Source organism: Pristiophorus japonicus, chromosome 12 (genome assembly GCF_044704955.1).
Source record: "Pristiophorus japonicus isolate sPriJap1 chromosome 12, sPriJap1.hap1, whole genome shotgun sequence".
NCBI lineage: Eukaryota > Metazoa > Chordata > Chondrichthyes > Pristiophoridae > Pristiophorus > Pristiophorus japonicus.
In genome coordinates this window covers 92,748,075-92,772,856 of record NC_091988.1, presented here as the reverse complement: position 1 = coordinate 92,772,856, position 24,782 = coordinate 92,748,075, and the positions used below count along the sequence as shown (strand labels likewise).

The following is a 24,782-nucleotide window of genomic DNA, read 5'->3' as shown; positions in this document are numbered from 1 at the left end:
CCAAATTAAGATTAAAGCTAGATTCTTGACCACTGATGGGAGAGGAATTTATCACAGAATCATGAGTTTATATAGGCAATTTCGGTTTCACTTGTAATGAGTACAGAGATATAAGGAGATGGATTTTCGGGTCTTCTGCGCTCCATTTTTCACCCCGGAATGACGGAAATGGCGGTGTTCTGGACGGGCAGTCAGCCTCCAGCGCGCTGCAGCGATCCTCGGATCCGGTTTTGCGGCGGCACAGAGCAGCACTACCCGGAAGAGCTGCGCCGGTGTGCAGCGCTCCTGGTTGTGACACCGGCACGAGTTTTGACTTCAGCCCGACCCGTATGCCCCGAAGCGCGCCCCGCAGTGAACGCCTGGGAAATCAGGCAGTCCAACAATATCGACTGCAGAGAGGTAAGTAATGGACTCCTAAGGTAAGTGTGATTGTTTTCTCTTTTAATATTTTTTGCAATTTATGTTGTGTTGGAGCGGGCAATGTTTTGGGGATTTGTTTTTAGGGTTTCTTTTCTCCTCAGACGTCTGTTGGATCGCTCCCGGCCCAGCTCTTTAACTCAGGATTTTCCCATGCTAGCGCCCAAGAGAGGTGTACAACACCTCCCTTAGCGCTGCGCCCCCTGACTCAGGGCCCAGCTGCCCAATTTTACTTATTGAGGTGCAAGCTGTTCTTGGGCGCAAACTTTACTGCCCCGCCACCATTACCGCCTCAAAATCTTCAAAGTTAAAAATCCAACCCAAGATTTTTTATATATAAAAAGTGACAAATGATAAAATGACTACTTACTGTGCACTGAAGCTTGCTCTCAAGGGAGCCATTGGACATGTAGCGATAAATAAGGCAGTAAAGGTCATTTTCGGCACAGCAGCCTTCTAGGGCCAAAATGTTCAAGTGTCGATACCTGAGGAGGAATAGAAAAAATAAAACTCATAACCTTAATTAACGGAAGGACAGATATTTTGGGAGAAACTTATATCATTTCTCCAACTTTTGCAGCAGCAAATCATACCTTTCACATCCTTCTCGAGTGCAAACCCTCGTAGGTGTGTATTTTCTACTTTGTTCATCTCATTCTGAGCAGCATTAAAGCAAAAGGTTTTTCTGTTTTTTTATAAAGGATTATGGTTTTGGACTTTATAGGAGTCAATGATGGAGAGCTAGAACAGGTTAGGAAATAGTGTGATTCAGATCCAAAAATGCTAAATGCCCTGCAAACTCAACAAAATCGTTCAGCATATTCAAGACAGAGATTGATAGATTTTTGGATATTAAGGGAATCAAGGGACATGGGGATAGTGCAGGAAAGTGGAGTTGAGATAGAAGATCAGCCATGATCTTACTGAATGGCGGAGTAGGCTCGAGGGGCCGAATGGCCTACTGCTCCTATTTCTTATGTTCTTAAAACTGTGTTGGAGCATCCAATTACCTCAGAGCAGGCAATGCATCAACATTTAGAGAAGCTTCACACAACAATCAGAATCAGGTAACTTCGACTTAGTTTCTTTCCCCCCTCTACACCTGGCCTCAGAACAATTTTAAAATGCTGCAATAGGTGGGGTGGAGGAAGAGGAGCCCATCCAACTAATGGTAGGATAATAGATCATTAAGATTCTCCCAAATTTTCCCTTGTGGCCAGAAGATGACACAACCTGTCTTTGGCAGGGTAAAGTAGCACAGGATCTATGCTTAGCCCCAGTGCTAATAGATCAAAGTAAATGCAGACTGTCTTGACTGCAACTAAAGTATTCATAATAAAGTAGTGAACATTTTCACACACCAGAAGAGATGTCCGACATCATGACCCCCACAGGACCTAAACACAGATGCATAAACTGACTAAGAGCAAACTTCCTGAAAGATTTATCCAACAAAGTGAGATTTTGAGATATAAATAAAAGTGTAAACATAGAGAGATGATCAATAGGTGAGTACTTACCCCTAGAGTCTCTTCCTCTTAAGTTCCATATGCTGTTAAACCTATTGAGCGTGGCCTGGTAGGGAACTCCCTCTGCAATTCTTTCCTTTTCTCTGTGGGTAACTCCAGGTCCCTATGCACTCTCTCTTGACAACCCCACTAAAAATCAGGGAGTCAGTGAATATTAATTGTAGCTGTAAACCATGGTGCACACAATGCACCATATTGTGGGGGTGCCTCCTGATGCCATTTTCTCACCATGAAACCATCACAAGACGCACAGGGATCTTGGCACATAACAACAGTATACTTACTGGTAGAGACTTCCAACCTCTCTGCGAAAAAATTCCTGTGTGGTCTTCAAGTTGATGTCGTCCATCTGTACTAAAAATAATTCAAATGTGAGACACGCGTGGAAAGAAACAGCACAATTTACAAAACAGATTTCTGTACGGTATCCCTCAACAACAACTATAACTTGCATTTACACCAGCGCATAGAGTCCCCCCCCACCTTCCCCCAAGGCACTTTGGAGATGCCAAAAAACAGACAATGAGCCAAAGCAAGAAAGATTAGGAGTGATGACCAAATGCTTGGTCAAAAGTGGGCATGGTTACGGAGGTGGAAGTTATAATGGGGTGGATATGGGTGGAAGCTCAACTCAGAGTCAAGCAGGACGCTGAGGCTATTTCAGCCTGAGGTAGTCGCCAGAGAAGGGGATGGAGTTGGCGGCTGGGGCTAAAGAAAATGTCTTTGGTCTTCCCAGAGTTTAGCTGGAGGCAAGTATGGCACATCCAAGACTGAACGTTGGACAAATAGTTCGATAGCACATAGGCAGTGAGGGTTTAGGTGGAGGCAGCCTTCACCGATCCCTCTTTTGAACGGGCTATTCAGGCCAAGGCTGGGCTGCACAATGATTTATAAACACAGAAAATGCTGGAAATCTCAGCGGGACAAGGCAGCATCTGTGGAGAGAAACAGTTAACGTTTCGGGTCGCCCCTTCGTCAGAACGTGCACACTGATTTCCCTTGTGCTGGCCCCACAAGTCTTGCTGTTTATTTTGAGTGTCAAAAGGGCAGTCTGTTACTTCATTTTTTTATATAAAGCATGCAGTCTTCTGTACTACCAATCTAATCTCTACTGATTGAGAAGGGCTGATAGGGAAGTGAGCTATTTACAATCTGTAGAACTAATAGTACGGAATTGTGGGTAAGCAAGCAGTTATTTGAGTTTGCAGGTGTAGAATTACGTAGGCAATTATGTAACACCACAGTACAAACAAAGCTGGCAAAAAGAAGCATTATTCAATACTACAGGATAGTCTCCTCAATATTTTTTATGCAACAGTTATTCATTTCGAATCTGAGCTCATGTTAATCAAGCAAATTCCTTCGGGCTGATTTTAACCCAGCCCAGCCAGCGGAAACAGGGCGAGCTGGCAGTTAAAATGGCTACAGTGAATTACTCCAACTGATCACGCTGCCTTCCCGTGGGTTGAGGTTTTAACCCGCTCTTTTGAGGTGGTGAGCAAGCCGGAGGGCGTCATTAAGTACCCCGATCGGACTCCAATGCCAGAAAGGCGAGTTAATTTTATTTTTTTGTTTCATTTTAAGCCAGGAGAGTTCCACAAGGAAACTTGGAGCTAGCTGCCCTCCCGACCCTCTCCTTCCAATGACTTACCTGATTCCTGGAGGACTGTTCCTTCGGGACCCCGGGAGCAGCTTCCTGCTGTCTGAAATCCCATTCCTACCTGCTGGCCAGCTTGCACTTTCCACCGGGGTCAGGTGGGAGACTGATGGAGACCCAGGAGTTAAAATCTGTCAGGCCTAATACTGTGGAGGATGGGACAGTTTGCTGTCTGCCTTGGCTCTCGCTCACACAATACCCTCTGGGAGCTAAAATCCACCCCTTTTTCTCTGGCAGCAAGCATCAATTTTTGCTGTTCCTATTGTATTTTGTAAAACTGTATGGACTGCTAAAGTGCTATGCTAAAGAGGCCTGTGATTACCACATCCTTGTAAGTATTTAAGTATTTTTGGACATTGTCAAAATGGTGATATTAAGAAGCAAGCTACACATTGGTAGGCAGAATCATCACAGGAAGCTGTGTTATTCGCACAAGACTTGCCTTCTTTAGCAGTTTTATGGCATATTCAGTATTGAACCGGTGACCCTTGTAGACATGGCCAAATGTGCCTGGGCCAATCTTGTATCTTTCATTGAAGTTATCGGTGGCCTGCTTCACGTCCTGCAAGGACCAAATGCAGCTGAGTACTGCAGGCTGGTGATTCGTTTCCTGGAGGGATCTGCTGCCAATCTCATCCTGAACAAAACAGATCAAACATACAGTAGAATGTACAGGAGTTAACAGAGATGTACACATGAAATATACCACCAACACCAGCAGTGTAATATCTTTCCCAGTGTGCACCCTATGCGCCAATTGCTGCTCACTTGTGATATTGTTCCTTCCACAGCATAGACAAAAGAGGAATATTCTACCACTTTGGTGTGAATGATCAGATAGAATATCATATTGGGGGGAATGATGGAAAGTTGCCCCCAAGGAAGAAAAAAAAGCAGAAAAATGAAGTGCATGATTGCAGATATGTTAATACACGATGATTCATTACAGTTTCAAAATGGAACAGAATTGGATCAGGATACTTCTCAAGAGATTCCATAATAGAGTTTCAGATTACTAGAATTAATCTGTGAAATGACTGCAGCTAAAGCCCTCGAAGGACAATTTATATAAATCCAGACAGACCTTAATTGTTAATGCCTTTTTATGTAAGGGCAGAAATTAGGAGGCTGTCTAGCCCATCATACCTGTGCCTTTGGCTCTTTAACTGGAACTATATTCTCCAATCACATTTTCCTGCAATTTCCTCATATTCTTCCTTTTCAAATACTTAACACTGTGATTTCACTCAGTTATCAACTTTTCATAATTTGGTCCTTGGCTAATCACCGATCCTCAGATCCATGCTAAGTAGAATCCCGATATAGGGATGATCAGCGCTGACTGGATTTTATTTAGCTGGGTGCTCAGTGATCACTAATTACTGGAAATGTTCAGCTAATATAATAAAATTTTCTAAAATAAAATATTGGGAAGAAGAAAGCCATTGTTTTCAGTCCCCACCACAAACTCCGTTCCCTAGCCACTGACTCCATCCCTCCTCCCCAACTTCTGTCTGAGGCTGAACCACACTGTTCGCAAACTTGGTGTCATACTTGACCTTGAAATGAGCTTTCGACCACGTATCCGCAGCATAACTTAGACCTCCACCTCCGTAACATCACCCGTCTCCACCCTTGCCTCAGCTCATCCGCTGCTGAAGCCCTCATTCTATGCCTTTGTTACCTCTAGACTTGACTATTCCAACGCACTCCTGGCTGGCCTCCCACATTCTACCCTATGTAAACTAGATCCAAAACTCTGCTGCCCGGGTTCTAACTCGCACCAAGTCCCGCTCACCCATCACCCCTGTGCTCGCTGACCTCCGGTTAAGCAACGCCTCGATTTCAAAACTCTCGTCCTTATTTTTGAATCCCTCCATATAAATATAATTTGTTGTAATATAATTGAAATGCCAAATGTACAGCTACTGCTGTCTAACCTTACCATGCCTGGTGATACTGAGTACAAGTGATACGGAGGAGTGCACGGTCTAGGAAGTGGATCAAGTTGCTGCACTGGAGAAAATAAAAAACAAATACCAGTCAGGAGGAAAATAATTGACGAACCAAAACCCCTTTTTGGGAGCTGTTGCCTATAATTCTGCACCAGTCTCTGACATAACCTACTCCGTGTACTCCGAACATCTTCAGTGTTGTGGGTAATGTTAATGTTCGTAGCTGCTTGTGTGGAAACTTTTTTTAAATGCAAGCGTGTTACAAGGGTGCAGAGTGTTCTGGTGCAGATGTTTCTAGATAAAGTTGGACAAACTCTGATTGCTGCAGCTTTAGTGCTGCCTTTCTGTGTGACTGTTACATACGTTGCAATATGATTGTATGTGACTGGAACTATTCCGTTGAATGTAGCATTTTTCTAAGTTGAGTTGAAGATGACAGAATTATGAATATGCAATGTGATTGGATACTGGATGATGAAACTTCTAGCAATTGGTACAGCTTTACACCTACACACTGACGGGGCTGTGCTGAACTAAACATGCAAATACTTTCCTGCCATTGGCCCATCTCACTAATAACTGCCCAGGTTTAGTAATTACCTTTGTTTGCTGAATCCACAGTGACTATACCGTCCAATACTGGACTACTGGATGATGGAGGTGGGTGGCACATATCAGGAGTTTCTGGAATAGGAATGCAGGAGCTAGCAGGCTGAGCAATGAAAGAAATTGCAGGCTTCCCTGTTAAAAAGACAAGTTCAGTATTAGAAACATAGAAAATAGGTGCAGGAGTAGGCCATTCTGCCCTTCGAGCCTGTACCACCATTCAATAAGATCATGGCTGATCATTCCCTCAGTACCTCGTTCCTGCTTTCTCTCCATACCCCTTGATCCCTTTAGCTGTGAGGGCCATATATAACTCCCTCTTGAATATATCCAATGAACTGGCATCAATAACTCTTTGTGGTAGGTAATTCCACAGATTAACAACTCTCTGAGTGAAGAAGTTTCTCCTCATCTCAGTCCTAAATGGCCTACCCATTATCCTAAGACTGTGTCCCCTGGTTCTGGACTTCCCCATCATCGGGAACATTCTTCCCGCATCTAACCTGTCCAGTCCCGTCAGAATCAGTATTAATTCCATAATCATGCTTAACAACAATAAATCTTTTATACTGATCCGAATTTTGCCACTGATGAGCATTAACCTATATTCTACCACTCACTATCCCCCATTATTAAAATGTTAAAGAAAATATTACATCAAATGTGTATATAATAAAGGATAGATGTGCAATTAACATTTGAATGTCATCCCAGCTATCAATAAATCAATCTGAGCACCGAATTTCGAAAGCATTTTTGAAAGATTACATATTCCATAGAGTAGCCAATATCTGCAAGATTCTGTATGTTGCAGCAGGACATGGAACCAAACCCCTCCAGCTACTGGCTATCCTTCCGATAAAACCAGATATTAAAAACTCAAGGGGCTCGAAATCATAGAATCATTGAAATTTACAGCATGGAAGAAGGCCATTTTGGCTCATCGTGTCTCTGCCAGCCGACAAAGAGCTACCCAGCCTAATCCTACTTTCCAGCTCTTGGTCCGTAGCCCTGTAGGTTACGGCACTTCCAAGTGCATATCCAAGTACTTTTTAAATGTGGTGAGGGTTTCTGCCTCTACCACCCTTTCAGGCAGTGAAATAGCGGGAGGCGCACTCTGGCAACACAAGGCCAGCGACTTGGTACTCCTGACCACCCACTGTGAGGGACACAGACCCTGTCCCTAACTGTAGGGATGGGGTTGAGGGGGGGGGGGGGTCATCGCTATAGTTGCATCTGACAGGCTGCCTGCAAGGGCACACTAGCTTTGCCGGACCCAATCTGCCAGTGGCAGCTGGAGTGTCCTACAGCTGCTATGCTAGAAGCAGCCAGATGCTAATGCACTCCCAGCAGCACCTGAAATTGCAAAGATCTAGATTGCGATACAAACTACAATGCAACCAATGGTGGGGCAGAGACCAGGGGAAATGGGTCCCGCGTCAACCTCCAAAAATGCCGAACGCTCATTTTAAGCCACACAAGTGAAAAACAATGATGAATAAATTCGGGGTCAAATATACTCAAATATTCCAACATGGAAGCTGGTGGAAAGAGACGGAGCCTTTTTTCCCAAAAGAGTATCTAATTGTAAAATAGTTTATCAGGGAAGACCAGTGAGGCAGACAAGACAATTGATCGGTGATTGCTGACATAAAGAAGTTTGAGTCTTCCTGCGCATGCGCATCCATATTGTGATGGAGCTGAGCCCTCTGGGACCGAGCCTAATCATCGTTCCACCCCCTCACCCAATGTTCTGGCTCTGCATGCACCTAGTGCAGCCTGCTGCCTGAACCACACTTCCTCCCTGTCATTAACCGTTTTTTGCCTGGAGTCAGGAGATCAGAGAGGAGAGGACAGAAGTTCAGCGGGAGTGGGGGGAAAGAGTTTGTCAGGAATGGAAGGGGGGGTGGGGAAAGGAGGGATGAGATGGTCAGGAACTGGGGGGGGGGGGCTTAGAGAAAGAAGGTGATCCGAGTCTAAAGGTGGGGGATGAGAGCGAGAACGATACTCAAGTGGGAAGACGGATCATGTTCTTTTCCCCCCCTCCCCCGCCTCAATCCTGTTAGGCCTGGATCCACCCCACCCCCTTTACACATGCACCACGTTCTTCCTCTCCCCCCTACCCCGCCCCCAGACCAGGATCACGCTCTTGACCATGAGCAGCAATGAGTTGGTTTCTCGGAAAGCCTGGTGCGTGTGCGGCAAGTGACATCATTGGACTGGACGAAATCTGGATGTCAGGACACGGTCCCTATTCACTTCGTAATGTAAAAGGTGATCCTGATCCAAACACTTTCTACCCAATAAACCTGTTCACAATCGGCGACCCACACACAATGCCCCATCAGTCACCGCAGCTCGCACCCAGACTGTTTAGCTTTCAGAGTGATTAGCGACAGTGTGGGGACTTCCGGTTTTAAAAAAAGGGAGATGGATAAAGCTGGTAACATCATCATTATAGGCAGTCCCTCAAAATCGAGGAAGACTTGCTTCCACTCTAAAAGTGAGTTCTCTGGTGATTGTACAGTCCAATACAAGAATTACAGTCTCAATCACAGGTGGGACAGACAATCGTTGAAGGAAAGGGTGGGTGGGGAGCCTCGGTTGCCGCATGCTCCTTCCGCTGTCTGCGCTTGGTTTCTACATGCTCTCGCCGACGAGATTCGAGGTGTTCAGCGCCCTCCCGGATGCTCTTCCTCCACCTTGGGCAGTCTTGCACCAAGGATTCCCAGGTGCTGGTGGGGATGTTGCACTTTATCAAGGAGGCTTTGAGAGTGTCCTTGAAACGTTTCCTCTGCCCACCTGGGGCTCGCTTGCCATGTAGGAGTTCAGAGTAGAGCGCTTGCTTTGGGAGTCTCGTGTCGGGCATGCGGATGATGTGGCCTGCCCAACGGAGCTGGTTGAGTGTGGTCAATGCTTCGATGCTGGGGATGTTGGCCTGAGCGAGAACACAGACGTTAGTGCATCTATCCTCCCAGTGGATTTGCAGGATCTTGCGGAGGCAGCATTGGTGGTATTTCTCCAGCGCTTCGAGGTGTCTATTGTATATGGTCCACATCTCTGAGCCATATAGTAGGGTGGGTATTACTTCTGTCCTGTAGACCATAAGTTGGTGTCAGATTTGAAGTACTGGCCTTTAAACACTCTCTTGCTCAGGCGACTGAAGGCTGTGCTGGCACACTGGAGGCGGTGTTGGACCTCGTCGTCGATGTATGCTCTTGCTGACAGTAAGCTCCCGAGGTACGGAAAATGGTCCACGTTGTCCAAGGCTGCGCCGTGGATTTTGATAACTTGGGGGGTGGGGGGGGCGGTCAGGTTGGCGGAGGACCTTTGTCTTACGGATGTTCAGTGTAAGGCTCATGTTTTCGTACACTTTGGTGAAGATGTTGACGATGGCTTGGAATTCAGCCTCTGAATGTGTCCAGACAGAAGCGTTGTCCTATAGTTCGATCACAGAGGATGGGACGACCTTTGATCTAGCCTGGAGGCGACGAAGGTTGAACAGGTTCCCACTGCTTCTATCGTTTAGTTCCACTCCAGCGGGGAGTTTGTTGAGAGTGAGATGGAGTATTGCAGCAAGGAAGATCGAGAAGAGCATTGGCGCGATGACGCAGTCCTGTTTGACCCCGGTCCGGACGTGAATTGGATCTGTGGTGGATCCATTGTTTAGGATCACGGCTTGGATCGTCGTGGAGCAGGCGGAGAATGGTGACAAACCTTTGGGGGCAGCCGAAACGGAGGAGGTCGCTCCATAGTCCCTCACGGTTGACAGTGTCAAAGGCCTTTGTGAGGTCAAAGAAGGCCATGTACAAGGGTTGGTGCTGTTCCCTGCAATTCTCTTGTAGTTGTCGCGCGGTGAAGATCATGTCTGTTGTACCCCTTAGTGGCTGGAATCCGCAAAGTGACTCTGGGAGGAGCTCTTCAGCCACAGACGGTTGAGGAAGATTCTAGTGATGACTTTCCCAGTGGCCGACAGCAGGGAGATTCTCCTGTAGTTGCTGCAGTCGGATTTGTTCCCTTTTTAAAATCTGATAACGATAACGGCATCTCTGAGATCTCCCGTCATGCTCTCCTCCTTCCAGATAAGAGAGATGAGGTCATGCATTTGTGCCAATAGTACTTTTCCGCAATACTTTAGTGCCTCAGCGGGTATTCCATCTGGTCCTGATGCATTGTTGTTCTTGAGCTGACGGATGGTCTTTTCTACCTTATGCAGGACTGGAGTTTTGCTGAGATGGTGGCAGGTAGCATGCTGTGGAATGGAGTTGAGGATAATCCTGTCAAAGGCCGAGTCTTGATTAAGGTGATCTTTGAAGTGCTCCTTCCAGCGGGCTCTGACTGCCTCGGTGTCCTTAATGAGTGTCTCCCCGTTCTTGGCCAGCAATGGGGTGGGGCCTTGGGTGCTTGGACCGTAGGAGGACTTAACTGCGGTGAAGAATCCTCGCAAGTCATGGCTGTCAGCCAGCTGCTGGATCACCTGTGCTTTCTTCACCCACCATCTATTCTTTAGGTCACGGGTTTTTTGTTGGACGTTGGCCTTCAGCCGTCTGTAGAGCTGCTTTGTTCAGAAATGCCCTATGCTTGCGGTTTATTAGCTCCTGGATCTCCTGGTCATTCTCATCAAACCAGTCTTGGTGTTTCCTGGTTGAGTGACCGAGCATCTCTTCGCAGGCGCTGGTTATAGTGGCCTGGAGGGCAGACCAGGCGCTGTGGGCACTCTGTGCCTCGGGGTCGTCGAGGGTCGCCAGGCAGGCTGGCTGTATCGGGCTCTCTTCACTGGGTCTTTGAGTGCCCCAGCGTTGATTTTCCTGCAGCATGGCTTCTTTTGCCGTCTTCGCTTTGGGGCTATATTAATGTTGATGATGGAATGGATTAGGTGGTGACCAGTCCAGCAGTCGTCAGCTCCTGTCATGGTGTGGGTGATGCGCACGTCCTTGCGATTCCCGGCTCGGACGATGACATAGTCGAGCAGGTGCCAGTGTTTGGAGCGAGGGTGGGGTGCCATGAGGCCTTGTACTTGTCCCTCTGGTGGAACAAGCTGTTGGTGATGACAAGGTCATGTTCGAGGCATTTTGTCAGGAGCAGAGTACTGCTGGAGTTGGTTTTCTCTACCCCCACTATGCCAATCACGTCTCCCCAGAGTTCTGTGTCCATAGGCCACACAGTTGGTAACACAGGCCAATCAGTCTAATGTCATTGGTGGGGCAACTGCTAGCGACCATCGTCAAGGGAAAAATTAATTGTCACTTGGAGAAGCATGGGCTAATAACGGGCAGCCAGCACGGACTTGTTAAAGAGTCTGACTAACCTGGTTGAGTTATTTGTTGAAGTAATAAAGAGGGTTGATGAAGGTAATGCAGTAGATGGAGCCCGGCACAGTTGTGAAGATGCAACCTCCTTGAATTTTCAGCTGTATGTTTGATATAATTTCATCACTAATTGTGTTCACCGCTAATTTTCATGGTCGAACAGGACACTGAAGTTGTAAACTATTTTGTTCAGCTGGAGACAGTGACCAGGCAGGGGGTAGAGTCAGTAGCAATGATGCAGAGATTGTGCTTGGGGATGAAGAACACGGCTTAGCAATTGATTCATGCCGATCTAACTGGGTGCACAGAATGATCCCTGCAGCAGAACGGGTAGGCCCAATGCCCATCCCACCCCATCATCATAGGCAGTCCTTCGGAATCGAGGAAGACGTGCCTCCACTCTAAAAATGAGTCCTTAGGTGGCTGAACAGTCCAATACAAAAACCACAGTCCCTGTCACAGGTGGGACAGATAGTCATTGAGGGAAAGGGTGGGTTGGACTGGTTTGCCGCACATTCTTTCCACTGCCTGCGCTTGATTTTTGCATTTTCTCGGCGATGAGACTAGAGGTGCTCAGTGCCCTCCCGAATGCATTTCCTCCACTTAGGGCAGTCTTTGGCCAGGGACTTCAGGTGTCAGTGAGAATGTTGCACTTTTTGAGGGAGGCTTTGAGGGTGTCCTTGTAACATTTCTGCTGCCTACCTTTGGTTCGTTTGCCGTGGGCGAGTTTCGATTAAAGCGTTTGCTTTGGGAGTCTTGTGTCTGGCATGTGAACAATGTGGCCTGCCCAGCGGAGCTGATCAAGTGTGGTCAGTGCTTCAATGCTGGGGATGTTGGCCTGGTCGAGGACGCTAACGTTGGTGCGTCTGTCCTCCCAGGGGATTTGTCGGATCTTGCGGAGACATCGTTGGTGGTATTTCTCCAGTGACTTGAGACATCTATTGTACATGGCCCATGTTTCTGAGCCATACAGGAGGGCGGGTATTACTATCGCCCTGTAGACCATGAGCTTGGTGGCAGATTTGAGAGCCTGGTCTTCAAACACTCTTTTCCTCAGGCGGCCGAAGGCTGCGCTGGCACACTGGAGAGCTGCAAATGCCTGCTGGGATTCCCCAGGAAGCTTGCTGACGAAGACCATTTGAATGTTGGAATCCAGGGAGTGATTGGGAGCCAGAGTACTGAATGGTGGCTGACAGCTGCCTGTGGTTTTATTTTGTAAAGATGTACCTTTTAGTGGCAGCCTGTAGTGTCCCCTTTTAGGCTGTATGTAGCCCTGGTTTTCATGAATGCAGCTGGTAGTGCGCCAGCTGTGTTCAGGAAAAACCAGTTTGGTAAAGGAGGCACAAAACAGACAGCAGGCCCCTTATTTGCGTAGGCAAAGGGCCTAACCCCTTTTTCAGGCAGGATCTTTGGATGCCTCTTTTGATGCCGATACCAATATGGCGGATACCCGGACTTTCTGCTCAGAATGTGCGGCTGCTTTGGTGCCCGTTTTCATCCTGTAAAACGGTGCAGTGTGACCGAGTGGGCGATGGGCTTTCTCTTGCCAATGTTTTGCTGGAGAAAATTGTGGCTCTTGCAAGGCTGTGTGGCCGGATAAGCAGCCAGATAACATGGAAGCAATGGAGGAGTTGAATAGCCTGCTGGCACTCATACCAGGAATTTCCTTGATGGTTCTCCAGATCGACCGATATAACTTTGAAGATCGGCGGAAACCCTGCTTACGGTTTATTCGGGGTTTCTCGCGAAGTTATGACAGCTGACCGGGAGAACTCCCAGAGGAAATTCTGGGCATCACTGTCTAAGTGCTCACATAAAGAACATCTGCTTGATCAGGCTACAAAACAGAAAACAGAGCATAGAGGTTAATGGTAGATACTCAGTCTGGCCAAAGGTAGAAAGTAGTGAAAAGATTGGCCCTCTGACCATTGTTGTTCACTATTTACATAAACAATTTGGACACGGGAATTGGAAGTAAAATTTGAAAATTTCCAGACATCACCAAATTGGGGTGTATAGTTAATACAGAGGAAGACTGCGCCAAAATACAAGACAACATTAATAAACTTGCAGAATGGGCATGTAATTGGCAAATGAACATCAATATATATCAGTGTGAAGTGGTACATTTTGGTAGGAGGAATAAGGAGGCCACATATGTCTTGGAAAAGAAGTATCTAAATGGGGCTTAGGAGCACAAGGATCTGGGAGTGCAGGTACACAAATCCCGCAAAGTATTGACACATGTTAATAAGGCTATTAAAAAAAAAATCAAACAAAGCAGTGGGTTCATTTCTAGAGGGATGGAATTGAAAAGCAGAAGTTATGGTAAACTTGTATAGAACCTTGGTTAGACCACACGTGAGACTACTGTGAACAGTTCTGGTATCCATATTATAAAAAGGACATAGAGGCACTGCAGAACACGCAAAAAAGATTTTCTCAGAATACCAGAACTGAGAAGTTATACCCATCAGGAAAGATTGAACAGGCTGGGGCTGTTTTCTCTAGGAAAGAGAAGACCGAGGAGTGATCTGATAGAGGTCCTTAAGATTTTGAAAGGGTTTGATAGGGTAGACGCAGAGAAGATGTTTGCACTTACGGGAGAGACCAGATCTAGGGGCCTGCTTCACTATGTAGAGTTCTGCTAATCTCTTCCTGTGGTCATAATTAATTAGAATTCAACAATGAGCGGAACTAAGAGACCAAAGGAAACACCCATAAATTCAATTATCTTGGTTATCGCATTATATATAACACTTCCTCTTTTTTAATTAACACTATACCGAGCTTGAGATTCAACACAAATTCAACAACAATTCCAAAATAGATCAAAAGGAGGAGAGGTATCCAGCCAAGCAGGTCTGTGACCGTTTCTCAAAACAAAGTGTTTAAGAGTTATTTTTGTACATTTATGCTCATTGGTGAATTTTTGAACTCAGGATGTGGGTAGCCAGGGCTGCGGGATGAGTAAATTTTCTACTTTTTGGTCAGCATCGAGCAGTTCAGGGGTTGTTGCACTGGGACATCCAAATTGCAATCCAAGGGTAAGATATGGCCCCACGTCCTGGTAATCTGGCCTTAAAAGTCCAGACAATTCCATCCTAATTGTGCTTATATCAGCAACAAGATTGTTGTAAGTTAATGAGAGCATGGATTTAAAATTTATACGTGATCCCAAGGCACCAGGTTATGCAACTAAGTAGCTCATGAAAACAACATTTGGACACTATTGACATGGAGGATGAAGCAACCTTTTACACTGCCCAAATATCAGTCCTTAACCCCAACTCCAGTAGAGCATTGTCTTCTGTATCAGGCTAGTATTTAGATTTCCTACACTTGTCTTTCTATAATAGGAATAGGAATGGGACATTAAGCACCTAAAGCCTGTTCCGACATTCAAGGAGATCATGGCTGATCTGTGACCTTACTCCATATACCTGCCTTTGCCCCATTTCTCTTATTACCTTTGGTTAACAGAAATCTATCAATCTCAAATTTAAAATTTAAAATTGACCCAGCAACAATTGCCGTTTGTGGAAGATAATGCCAAACTTCTAGCACCCTTTGCATGTAGAAGTGTTTCCTAACTTCACTCTTGAAAGGCCTGGCTCTAATTTTTAGGCTATGCCTCCTAGTCCTAAACTCCCCAACCAGCAGAAATAATTTCTCTCTATCTACCTTTTCAGTTCCCCTTAATATCTTGAAAACTTCAATCAAATCACCCCTTAATCTTCTAAATTCCAGCAAATGCAACCCTAGCTTGTGTAATCGCTCCTCGTGATTTAACCCTTAGAGTCCAGGTATCATTCTAGTAAATCTACACTACACTCCCTCCAAGGCCAATATATCCTTCTGAAGGTGTGGTGCCCAGGTGTGGTCTAACCAGGCTTTGTATAGCTGTATCATGACTTCTAACCCCTTCTATTCTAATCCTTTAGATATAAAGGTAAGTATTCCATTGGCCTTTTTGGTTATTTTTTTGTACCTTACCATGACATTTTAACGATCGATGTACACGGAAGCCTAAGTCTCTTTGGACCTTCACTGCTTCTAGCTTTCCACCATTTAGAAAGTATTCTGTTCCATCGATTTTATATCCATAGTGGATGACCTCACATTTGCCTATATTCAAATCCATTTGTCACAGTTTTGCATATTCACTTAATCTATTAAGATCTTTGTAATTTTATGCTTCCATCGACACTGCTTACAATGCCACCTATGTTTGTGTTATCGGCAAACTTGGATATGTGCCTCTCTATTCTGCCATCTAAGTCATTAAAGAATACAGTGAATAGTTGAGGCCCCCACATAGATGCCTGTGGGACGCCACTAGTCACATCCTGCCAATTAGAGTAACTGCCCATTATCCTTACTCTCTGTCTTCTGCCGCTCAGCCAATCTCCTAACCAGGTCAATAATTGACCCTCAATTCCATGAACTTCAACTTTAGCTAACAGTCTCTTATGAGGGACTTTATTGAATGCCTTCTGGAAGGCCATATTAATAACATCCATAGGCATTCCCTCGTCTGCTGCTCTACCTCTTTAAAAAAAATTCAATCAGGTTCATCAGGCATCACCTACCCTTTACAAATCCATGCTGGCTCTCTGATCAACTGAAAATTCTCAGGTATTTCAGACACTCTGGCTGTGAAATTGGGACCCTTAGCGCCAGCCGTTAAGGTCGGTTTTGCAGAAAAAATGGCGGTGGCCTCGCCTCACTTCTGCCCACTTCTGGTGCGGAACACAGCGGCCACCATTTTGGGAAGATCGGCAGCACTGCCTTTGCCTGTCCCTGCCGCACACATTTAAATGAGGCAGATCATAATGTCAGTCGACATGCAACTGTGATTTACGATGTCACTGCTCTTAATACCGCCCTCTCCAAACCACGCGCATAAGAATGTGAGTGCAACAGTACAACGCTACTTAAAAGGGACACACAACTTTCAGGTACATTTAGAATTTTGCTCTTGGACTTTTTAAAAAAAAATATTTTATTGGAGTAGTGGCTTGGTGTAATGCATTTTTAAAAAGTTGTTCAAGTGTGCAGTGAATGCTGCTAGAGATTTGCAAGCTTTGGCTGTTAAAGGAAGGCCTCTGAGAAGCCCACTTGCTCCCAGTCCTGGGGGCTCTAGTTGCAGTCCCCCTTGGGCTGCAGCATCACAGTGAGATGGAGCAGAGGCCGCAAATGGAACGAGCTGATCGCAGAGGATAGAGGAAGCAGAAGAGGAAAAAGCAGAAGGAAGGAGGCAACACGAACACTCCCTTTCTGGCCAGAATATCCAGATGGAAACACCTGCCTGATGTACCAGCGACCACAATTCCAATTCCTCTTTCAATATAAGTCCCACACCTTACCTTCCCTCTGTTACTGACCATCACAGCCTTGGCTGAAATAAAAGCCCCCGCAAAGCAAACTTTCCAATCCAACTATATCCCTATATACATCGAATATTACATCAAAAAATCAACAATCACCCTTGTGCATTCCCTTAGTGACTGTCTTGTGCATGCTTTCGCCTATCCTAGTGATGTCATGCAGTGCTACCCAGTGGCTGTAACATGGCTGCTGACTTTCAGTGTGGGACACTGCAAATGGCCTTACAGGATAACCTTGAGGAGCTGGTGGCTGAGAGTATGAAATCGAGTAATAATAATAACAACTTTTAGTTATATAAGCACCTTTAACCTAGTAATAAGTCCCAAGGCGCTTCACAGCAGTGTTGCAAGACAAAACAGATAAATTTGACACCGAGTCACAAAAGAAGAAATTACAGCAGATGACCAAAGCTTGGTTAAAGAGGTAGGTTTTAAGGAGCGTCTTAAAGGAGGAAAGAGAGGCAGAGAGGTTTAGGAAGGGAGTTCCAGAGCTTAGGGCCCAAACAACTGAAGATACGGCTACCGATGTTTGAGCAGTTAAACTGAGGAATATTCAAGAGGGCAGAATTTGAGGAGTGCAGTCATCTTGTGGGGTTGTGAGGCTGAAAAAGATGAGAGAGATAGTGAGGGGTAAGGCCATGGAGTGATTTGTAAACAAGCACGAGAAGTTTGAAATCGAGGCATTGTTTAACCGGGGGCCAATGCAGGTCAGGAAGTAAAGGGGTGATGGGTGATTGTGACTTGATGTGAGTTAGGACACGGGCTGCTGAGTTTTGGATGACCTCAAGTTTACGTAGTGTAGAATGTGGAAGGCCGGCCAGGAGTGAGTTGGAGTAGTCAAGTGTAGAGGTAACAAAGGCCTGAATGAGGGTTTCAGCAGCAGAAGAGCTGAGGCAGGGGCGGAGATGGGCGATGTTACGGAGATAGAAATAGGCGGTTTTAGTTATGTCGCGGATATGTGGTTGGAAACTCATTTCAGTGTCAAATATGACACCAAGGTTGTTCACACCAAGATTGATGCAAGGAAGAGGGATATAGTCAGTGGTTAGGGAATGCAGTTTGTGGTGGGGACCAAAGATAGTGGCTTTGGTCTTCCCAATATTTAATTGGAGAAAATTTCTGCTCATCCAGTACTGGATGTTGGACAATTTAGAGACCATGGAAGATCGAGAGGAGTGGTGGAGAGGTTGAGCTGGGTGTCATCAGCGCACATGTGCAAACTGACTCCATGTTTTTGGATAATATCGCCAAGGGGCAGCATATCAATGAGAAATAAGAGGGGTCCAAAGGACAGATTCTTGGGGGACACCAGAGGTAACGATACGGGAGTGGGAAGAGAAGCCGTTGCAGGAGATTTTCTGGCTACGATTAGATCGATAAGAATGGAACCAGGTGAGTGCAGTCCCACCCAGCTGGATGATGGTTGTGAGGCATTGGAGGAGGATGGAGTGGTTAACTGTGTCAAAGGCTTCAGACAGGCCCAGAAGAACGAGGAGGGATAGTTTACCTTTGTCACACTCACAAAGGATGTCATTTGTGATTTAGATGAAAGCCATTTCGATACTGTGGTCGGGGCAAAAACCACATTGAAGGGATTCAAACACTGAATTCATGGAAAAATGGCCACAGATATGGGAGACGACAACACGTTCAAGTACTTTGGACAGAAAAGGGAGATTAGAGATGGGGCGATAGCTAGCAAGCAAATTGGGGTCAAGGGTCGCCCTAAGTGGAGGAAGTGCATCCGGGAGGACGCTGAGCACCTCGAGTCTCATCGCCGAGAGCATGCAGAAATCAAGCGCAGGCAGCGGAAAGAACATGCGGCAAACCAGTCCCACCCACCCTTTCCCTCAACGACTGTCCCACCTGTGACAGGGACTGTGGTTCTCGTATTGGACTGTTTAGCCACCTAAAGACTCAGTTTAAGAGTGAAAGCAAGTCTTCCTCGATTCTGAGGGACTGCCTATGATGATGATGATGATGATTTTGAGGAGGAGAGGGGTGATGATGGCAGATTTGAAGGAGAAGGGAACAGTACCTGAGGAGAGAGAACTGTTAACAATGTCAGCTAACATGGGAGCCAAAAAAGGAAGTTGGGTGGTCAGCAGTTTCGTGGGAATAGGGTCAAGGAGCAGGAAGTGGGTCTCATGGACAGGATGAGCTTGGAGAGATCAAAGAGAAACTAGCGAAAGATGTGAGTTTAGGGCGAGGGCAGGTGGGAGCCTCAGATGAAGTTTGGACCTGTGGGCTAGGTGAAGGAAGGGAACTCGCTTAGGCAGCTGATTGGATGGTCTCAATCTTTGAGACAAAGAAGTCCATGAGCTCCTCACACTTGCTGGAGGTGAGTGTAGTGGAGACAGGGGAGAGGGGTTTAAGGAGATGGTTAGCAGTAGAGAATAGTAGCCGGAGGTGATTTTTGCAATCCACAATTGGAATAGTGAGCAATTTTTATAGACAAGAGTAGGAACCGATAATATTTTCTGTGTTCGAGTCAGATCTGGCGGTGAATGGCTAAACCAATTGTCCGCCACATCCGATCAAGTCTGCGCCCTTTAGACTTGAGGGAGTGAAGTTGAGGGCTGTACCAGGGGAACGGCCAGCGTGGGCGAGAGTAATCTTTTTAATAGGGACTAGGGCATCAAAGGTGGTGGTGAGGGTGTGGTTGAGCAGATCGGTGGCTGCAGAAATGTCATTGTTAAAAGAGAGCCAACGGTTGGACAGTTTTGAGTTGATAAGTGCAGTTTTAAGAGAGTTTGGAGAGAGTTTTTTCCAGGGGCGGATGCAGAAGGAAGTAAGTTTGTATTGGGAAGGGGGTTGTAGGTCGAGAGTGATACAAGGAAATGGTCAGAGATGGCTTTATCTTTAATTGACACGATTGGAATAGCGAGGCCACGAAAGATGGCAAGGTCAAGGGGGTGGCCGTGAATATGGGTTGAGGAATTTATATCGAGGGAGAGATTAACGGAGGACAGGAGGGTAATGAACTCACAGGAGAGGGAGCATGATGAATTAAGATGGAGGTTGAAGTCACCGAGGATGAGAACTCGCTCGGTACACAGGCCGAGGGAGGAAAGCAGTGAGGATATATCAGTGATAAAGTTTTTATTATACTTGGGTGGGCGGTAGAGAACAACAATTTTGAATGTGACGTGAAAGGGTGTTTCTTCTGCTTCTTCACTCTCCTTTCCCTGGTCAACCATAGGTTGGGCAGGATGAATTTTTTGGGTGTCTGAAATTAGGAAGGCACAAGGGTAGAGTTGTGGTGAGGGGAGGGGGGTAAAGCAATAGGTGCATGCTTACACCATGTGCAGCTTGTACATCAGAAGAGATTGTGGGATGAGGGGAAAGTGGGATGTGAGAAGGAGGATAACGTAAGAGGCTACCGGAATCTTGAATCCTTTCAGCCCCACCAATGGGCAAGGGCTCAGCCATGACCCCTGCCAAGATTGCACCGTCTCCTCCAAGGGGGTGAGGTGAAGCTAGGAATATGAGGTGTGCCTCGTGTCTGGTAGATGCAACGAGATCATGTATAGCGCTCTCTAGCTAGAAGGTATCGATGTAATGTATAGCGCACTCTAGCTAAGAGGTATAGGGAGCTGGATTGTGAGAGGGGGTCTGCGGTTATGAAGGTCCATATCTGATTCTCATTGTCCCGGTATAGGGGAAAGATTTGAACTCTGGTCATCCTAGCAGGAGCATTGATTGATTGATTGCTTCAGCACTAACACAAATGGCTCAACCGGCCATGGGAAAGGGCACCCAGGGTCTTGCTCGCAGCACTCCAGCTTTGTGCGGGAGGTCAACACTTTAAAGCTCCACATGGCTGTCTGAGATCTCCCAAATAAATAGAGTTAAGTTGAACTAAGAGTATTCAAGAGACTATAAAATATAGTAGAGATTGTTGGTAGATAGTGGTCGTGCATTGTGTGTGAGGCTTTTGAAGATGCCACTTGTCCGAGGTCACAAAACGTCTTTGGGCACTGGAGCCAGGTCCTGGAGGTGACACTGCTGGCAGTGATGGTCTCAGCAATCTGATCCCAAATCCTTCTTTCTGGAGGGCCTCCTGGCCCCTATGGGTAGAGGGCCTCTCTCGCAGTGTTGACCTCCCGCACAAAGCTGGAGTGCTGCGAGCAAGACCCTGGGTGCCCTTTCCCATGGCCGGTTGAGCCATTTGTGTTAGTGCTGAAGCAATCAATCAATCAATGCTCCTGCTAGGATGACCAGAGTTCAAATCTTTCCCCTATACCGGGACAATGAGAATCAGATATGGATCTTCATAACCGCATAAAGTGGTCCAGCTTTCATGGAAACGAAAACTCAAAAGATGTTTGCTCGCTGCAGACACAATGGGCCCAAGTTTCCACACGCGCCTAGAACGGTGCAGTCCCGACCTGGACGCCCGTTTTTCGCGCGATAAAGTGCGCCTAAAAAAATCCTCGGTATTCTCCACCTACTTGCAGGTCCTCTGGCCCTCGGTGCAGCCAGCACGAGCTGTGGGGGGGCGGAGCCAGGTCCCTGCGCTGAAAACAGTGCCGAGATCTCTGCACATGCGCGCTACAGTGGGCACGCAAGTGCAATAGCTCCAGGCGCCGAACTGTGTGGGAGGGGCCCGAAGCACGCAGCCCCTAGCCCTGGCCCAATGGCCTCACTGGGGCTGCGTGAATAGGGCTCCTCCCACGGCCAGCTCCTGCTCCCCCCTCCCCGACCTGACCCGACACTCCCTCCCTCCCGGACTGGATCCGACCTGATCTCTCTCTCCCTCCCTCCCTCCCGGACTGGATCCGACCTGATCTCTCTCTCTCTCTCTCTCTCTCTCCCTCCCTCCCTCCCTCCCTCCCTGACTGGATTCGACCTGATCTCTCTCTCTCTCTCTCTCTCTCCCCCCCCTCCCTTCCTCACTCCCTCCCCCTCCCCCTCCCTTCCTCACTCCCTCCCCCCCCCCCTCCCTCCCTCCCTCCCTCTCTCCCTCTCTCTCTCCCTCCCTCCCGCTCTCCCTCGCTCTCCCTCGCTCTCCCTCGCTCTCCCTCCCTCTCCCTCCCTCTCCCTCCCTCTCCCTCCCTCTCTACCCCCCGACCCGAACCGAACCGAACCTCCCCGACCCACCTACCTGTAAATCTGGTGCTGTCGACGGGCCTTCTCGGGCCAGCCCGTTCAGCCTTCGGTCCCGAAAGGCCTGCCTGAAGCACTTTCACACAGGTAGGAAGATGGTTTATTTAATCTTTTCTTTGCTTATAAATGTTTATTCAGGTTGGATTTATTTGTATAATATTTGTATAAGTATAAATAAGGATTTATTATAGAATTTATGACTTCCCTTCCCCCGCCCCCCCCACCTCGTTCTGGACGCCTAATTTGTAACCTGCGCCTGATTTTTTAATGTGTAGAACAGGTTTTTTCAGTTCTACAAAAATCTTCACTTGCTCCATTCTACTTTAGTTTGGAGTACGTTTTCACTGTGGAAACTTTCAAATCAGTGGCCGGACACGCCCCCTTTTGAAGAAAAAATTCTGTTCCAAAGTAGAACTGTTCTACCTGACTAGAACTGCAGAAAAAAAAATGTGGAGAATTGCGATTTCTAAGATAGTCCGTTCTCCACCAGTTGCTCCTAAAAATCAGGTGCAAATCATGTGGAAACTTGGGCCCAATGAAGCTAAAAACTGGGATTTAGGCAAACAAATTGTTTTCCACTTTAACAACGTTATCAGTTTAAAGTGATGGTATCCTGAACTTCTAGCCCAGTCCTTTTGCACATCACCAACCATTTTCTTAAATTGCTTTACCGTCAAAATGTATTTTCAAAGGAACCCTTTAAAGTCACCTTTTGCATATCAGACAGTAATATGTATTGTCTCCAAGCTACAGAAAATAAGTCTATTTAAAAAGTGACTAGTCACAGCTTATAGGAAAGCCTTTTTAAAAATATCTATCATTTGAATTGTGACTATGCTATTTGTCACATATGACCACAGTTAGATTGTCCAAGAGGGGGAAAAAAATCTGGTTTTCCTCACTGCAGTTTCACATTCATCTGGCTGCTAGCTGCCCACAGATACTGGCAACTAAAGATCAATAAAAATATCTGCAGAGAGCATTAGTGCCTCCCAGACCCACTTCATGAGGTAACGTTCCAATGTGGGAGAGAGGGGCGGGGGGGGAGTGGCAAACGGAAATAGGTACCCCCCTGTGGGGCTGGATGGTACTTGCCATTTTGTTCAGGTCTGCAGTATAAGCATAGCATGAATGCACTAGAGCTGATGGATACAAGTCGCATAGCTCAGGTGGACTTGCTCCCCTGCTCTCCTTTTTTGTCTTTGGGGGAAGGCTGGTCAGGGTCCTCCCAGTGAGAAAATAATTTCCGGAACTCATGGAGCATAATGGATTTATTTTTTTAAATCAAAACAGTATTTAATTGTCCTCACCTTGCTTTGTGGTACCTACTCAATTGTTCTGTGCATTTTGGGGGGAAAGGGAACAGCTTGTGCTGATTGAGCTGAAGGATGCTATGCTCTGGAAAGGAACACTTTGCCATTGCAGGCAACCAGAGTGAGTATCGAGCACCCCCAAATCAGGTACAGCAGAGGTTACACGTAGAATATAGCTTCCTCCAACTGCACTTCAATAACATACCTCAGAAGAACACCACATAATATTTTTAACACACCAGGGTAACATTTTTTCTGTCCACATCCTGTGGCCTCTTTGTGTGAGATTGCCAAATTGTCAGTTTTGTATTGTGAGCCCAGTGCCACCAGGAACTGGGCTTTGAGGCTGCATGAACCCATTTCATCCATGACCATCGCAGCCAAGAGACTTTCCCATCAGTCTCAACTGGATTCAAATTGACATCTCATTATTGAAATTTATGTGTTTAACACCAGCAGCCCAATGTGCCTTTTCAAAAAAATAAAATGATCAGCATGTCAAGTATTTTTGTCTTTTAAAGGAGCCGACTCACATGACAGAATGATATCTACTGCTCGGTACAGCTGCATCTCATTCAGGATGTGAAGAAGTTGTTGGACGGTTCCTTGTTTCATTCCCCATGTCCACATCAGCTCTTGTGTTCTACTGTTATAATTTCCTCCAGGAGATGCAATTTTCCTTAGTTCAGTCTGATCGGCTATGATTCGAGAGCCTGAAAGACAAGTTTTAAAAGGGACAGTTTAAATACTCAAATGTGCCGTGAAGGCTTGCCTCCGAGTCCCAGTTCCTTCCCTCACACCGACCTCATGTACGGAAATCATGGGGAAAGGGAAGGAAAGCAAACCGTGGCCCAATACAGTCCATCGTGCAACACGATAGTACCACTGGACCAATCCAACCAAGCAGTGTTATAAAAAGACTGTGGAATAAAGAAATAACATACTTATATAGCACCTTTCACAACTGCAGAATGTCCATGTGCTTTACAGCCAATGAGGTACTTTTGAAGTGTAGTCACCGTTATAATGTAGGGAAATGTGGCAGCCAATTTGTTCACAGCAAAGTCCCATAAACAGCAATGAGATAAGGCACCGGATAATCTGTTTTAACATTGTAGGTTGAAGGACAGAAAGGTAAACTCCCTTGCTCTTTAAATGCTGCCATAGGATCTTTTACGTCCATCTCAGTTTAACATCTCATCCGAACGACACCACCTCCGAAAGTGCAGAACTCCCTCAGTCATCATAATAGGCTGTCCCTCGAACGAGGATGACTTGCTTCCACAAGAGTTCACAGATGATTCAATGAAGGACCCGATGTTCCAGTCCTGAACTCCAATTGCGGGGGTGGAGTACTCCCTCAGTACGGCACTGGTGTCAGCCTAGATTGTGTGTGCAAGTCTGTGAAGACCATCTGACTCACGTGAGATTGCTGCCGAGTCAAGGCTGACAACTTTGCAATTTTGTAAGTTTCACAGACAACGGCTCTGTGAAACG

The 24,782-nt window shown here is 46.4% G+C and overlaps 1 protein-coding gene across 2 annotated transcripts in view; it reads right to left on the bottom strand.

Moving 5' to 3' along the window:
* LOC139277375 (interleukin-1 receptor-associated kinase-like 2) overlaps positions 1–24,782 on the bottom strand; it is a 49,830-nt gene that overhangs the window by 14,876 nt on the left and 10,172 nt on the right. For both annotated transcript variants that reach the window (XM_070895758.1, XM_070895759.1), the window contains exons 2-7: positions 23,819–23,998; positions 6,159–6,299; positions 5,549–5,619; positions 4,046–4,240; positions 2,231–2,295; positions 788–902 (exon numbers count right to left, since the gene is read on the bottom strand). In XM_070895758.1, coding sequence (XP_070751859.1) covers positions 788–902; positions 2,231–2,295; positions 4,046–4,240; positions 5,549–5,619; positions 6,159–6,299; positions 23,819–23,998 — 767 coding nt within the window. The remainder of the gene's footprint in view (positions 1–787; positions 903–2,230; positions 2,296–4,045; positions 4,241–5,548; positions 5,620–6,158; positions 6,300–23,818; positions 23,999–24,782) is intronic.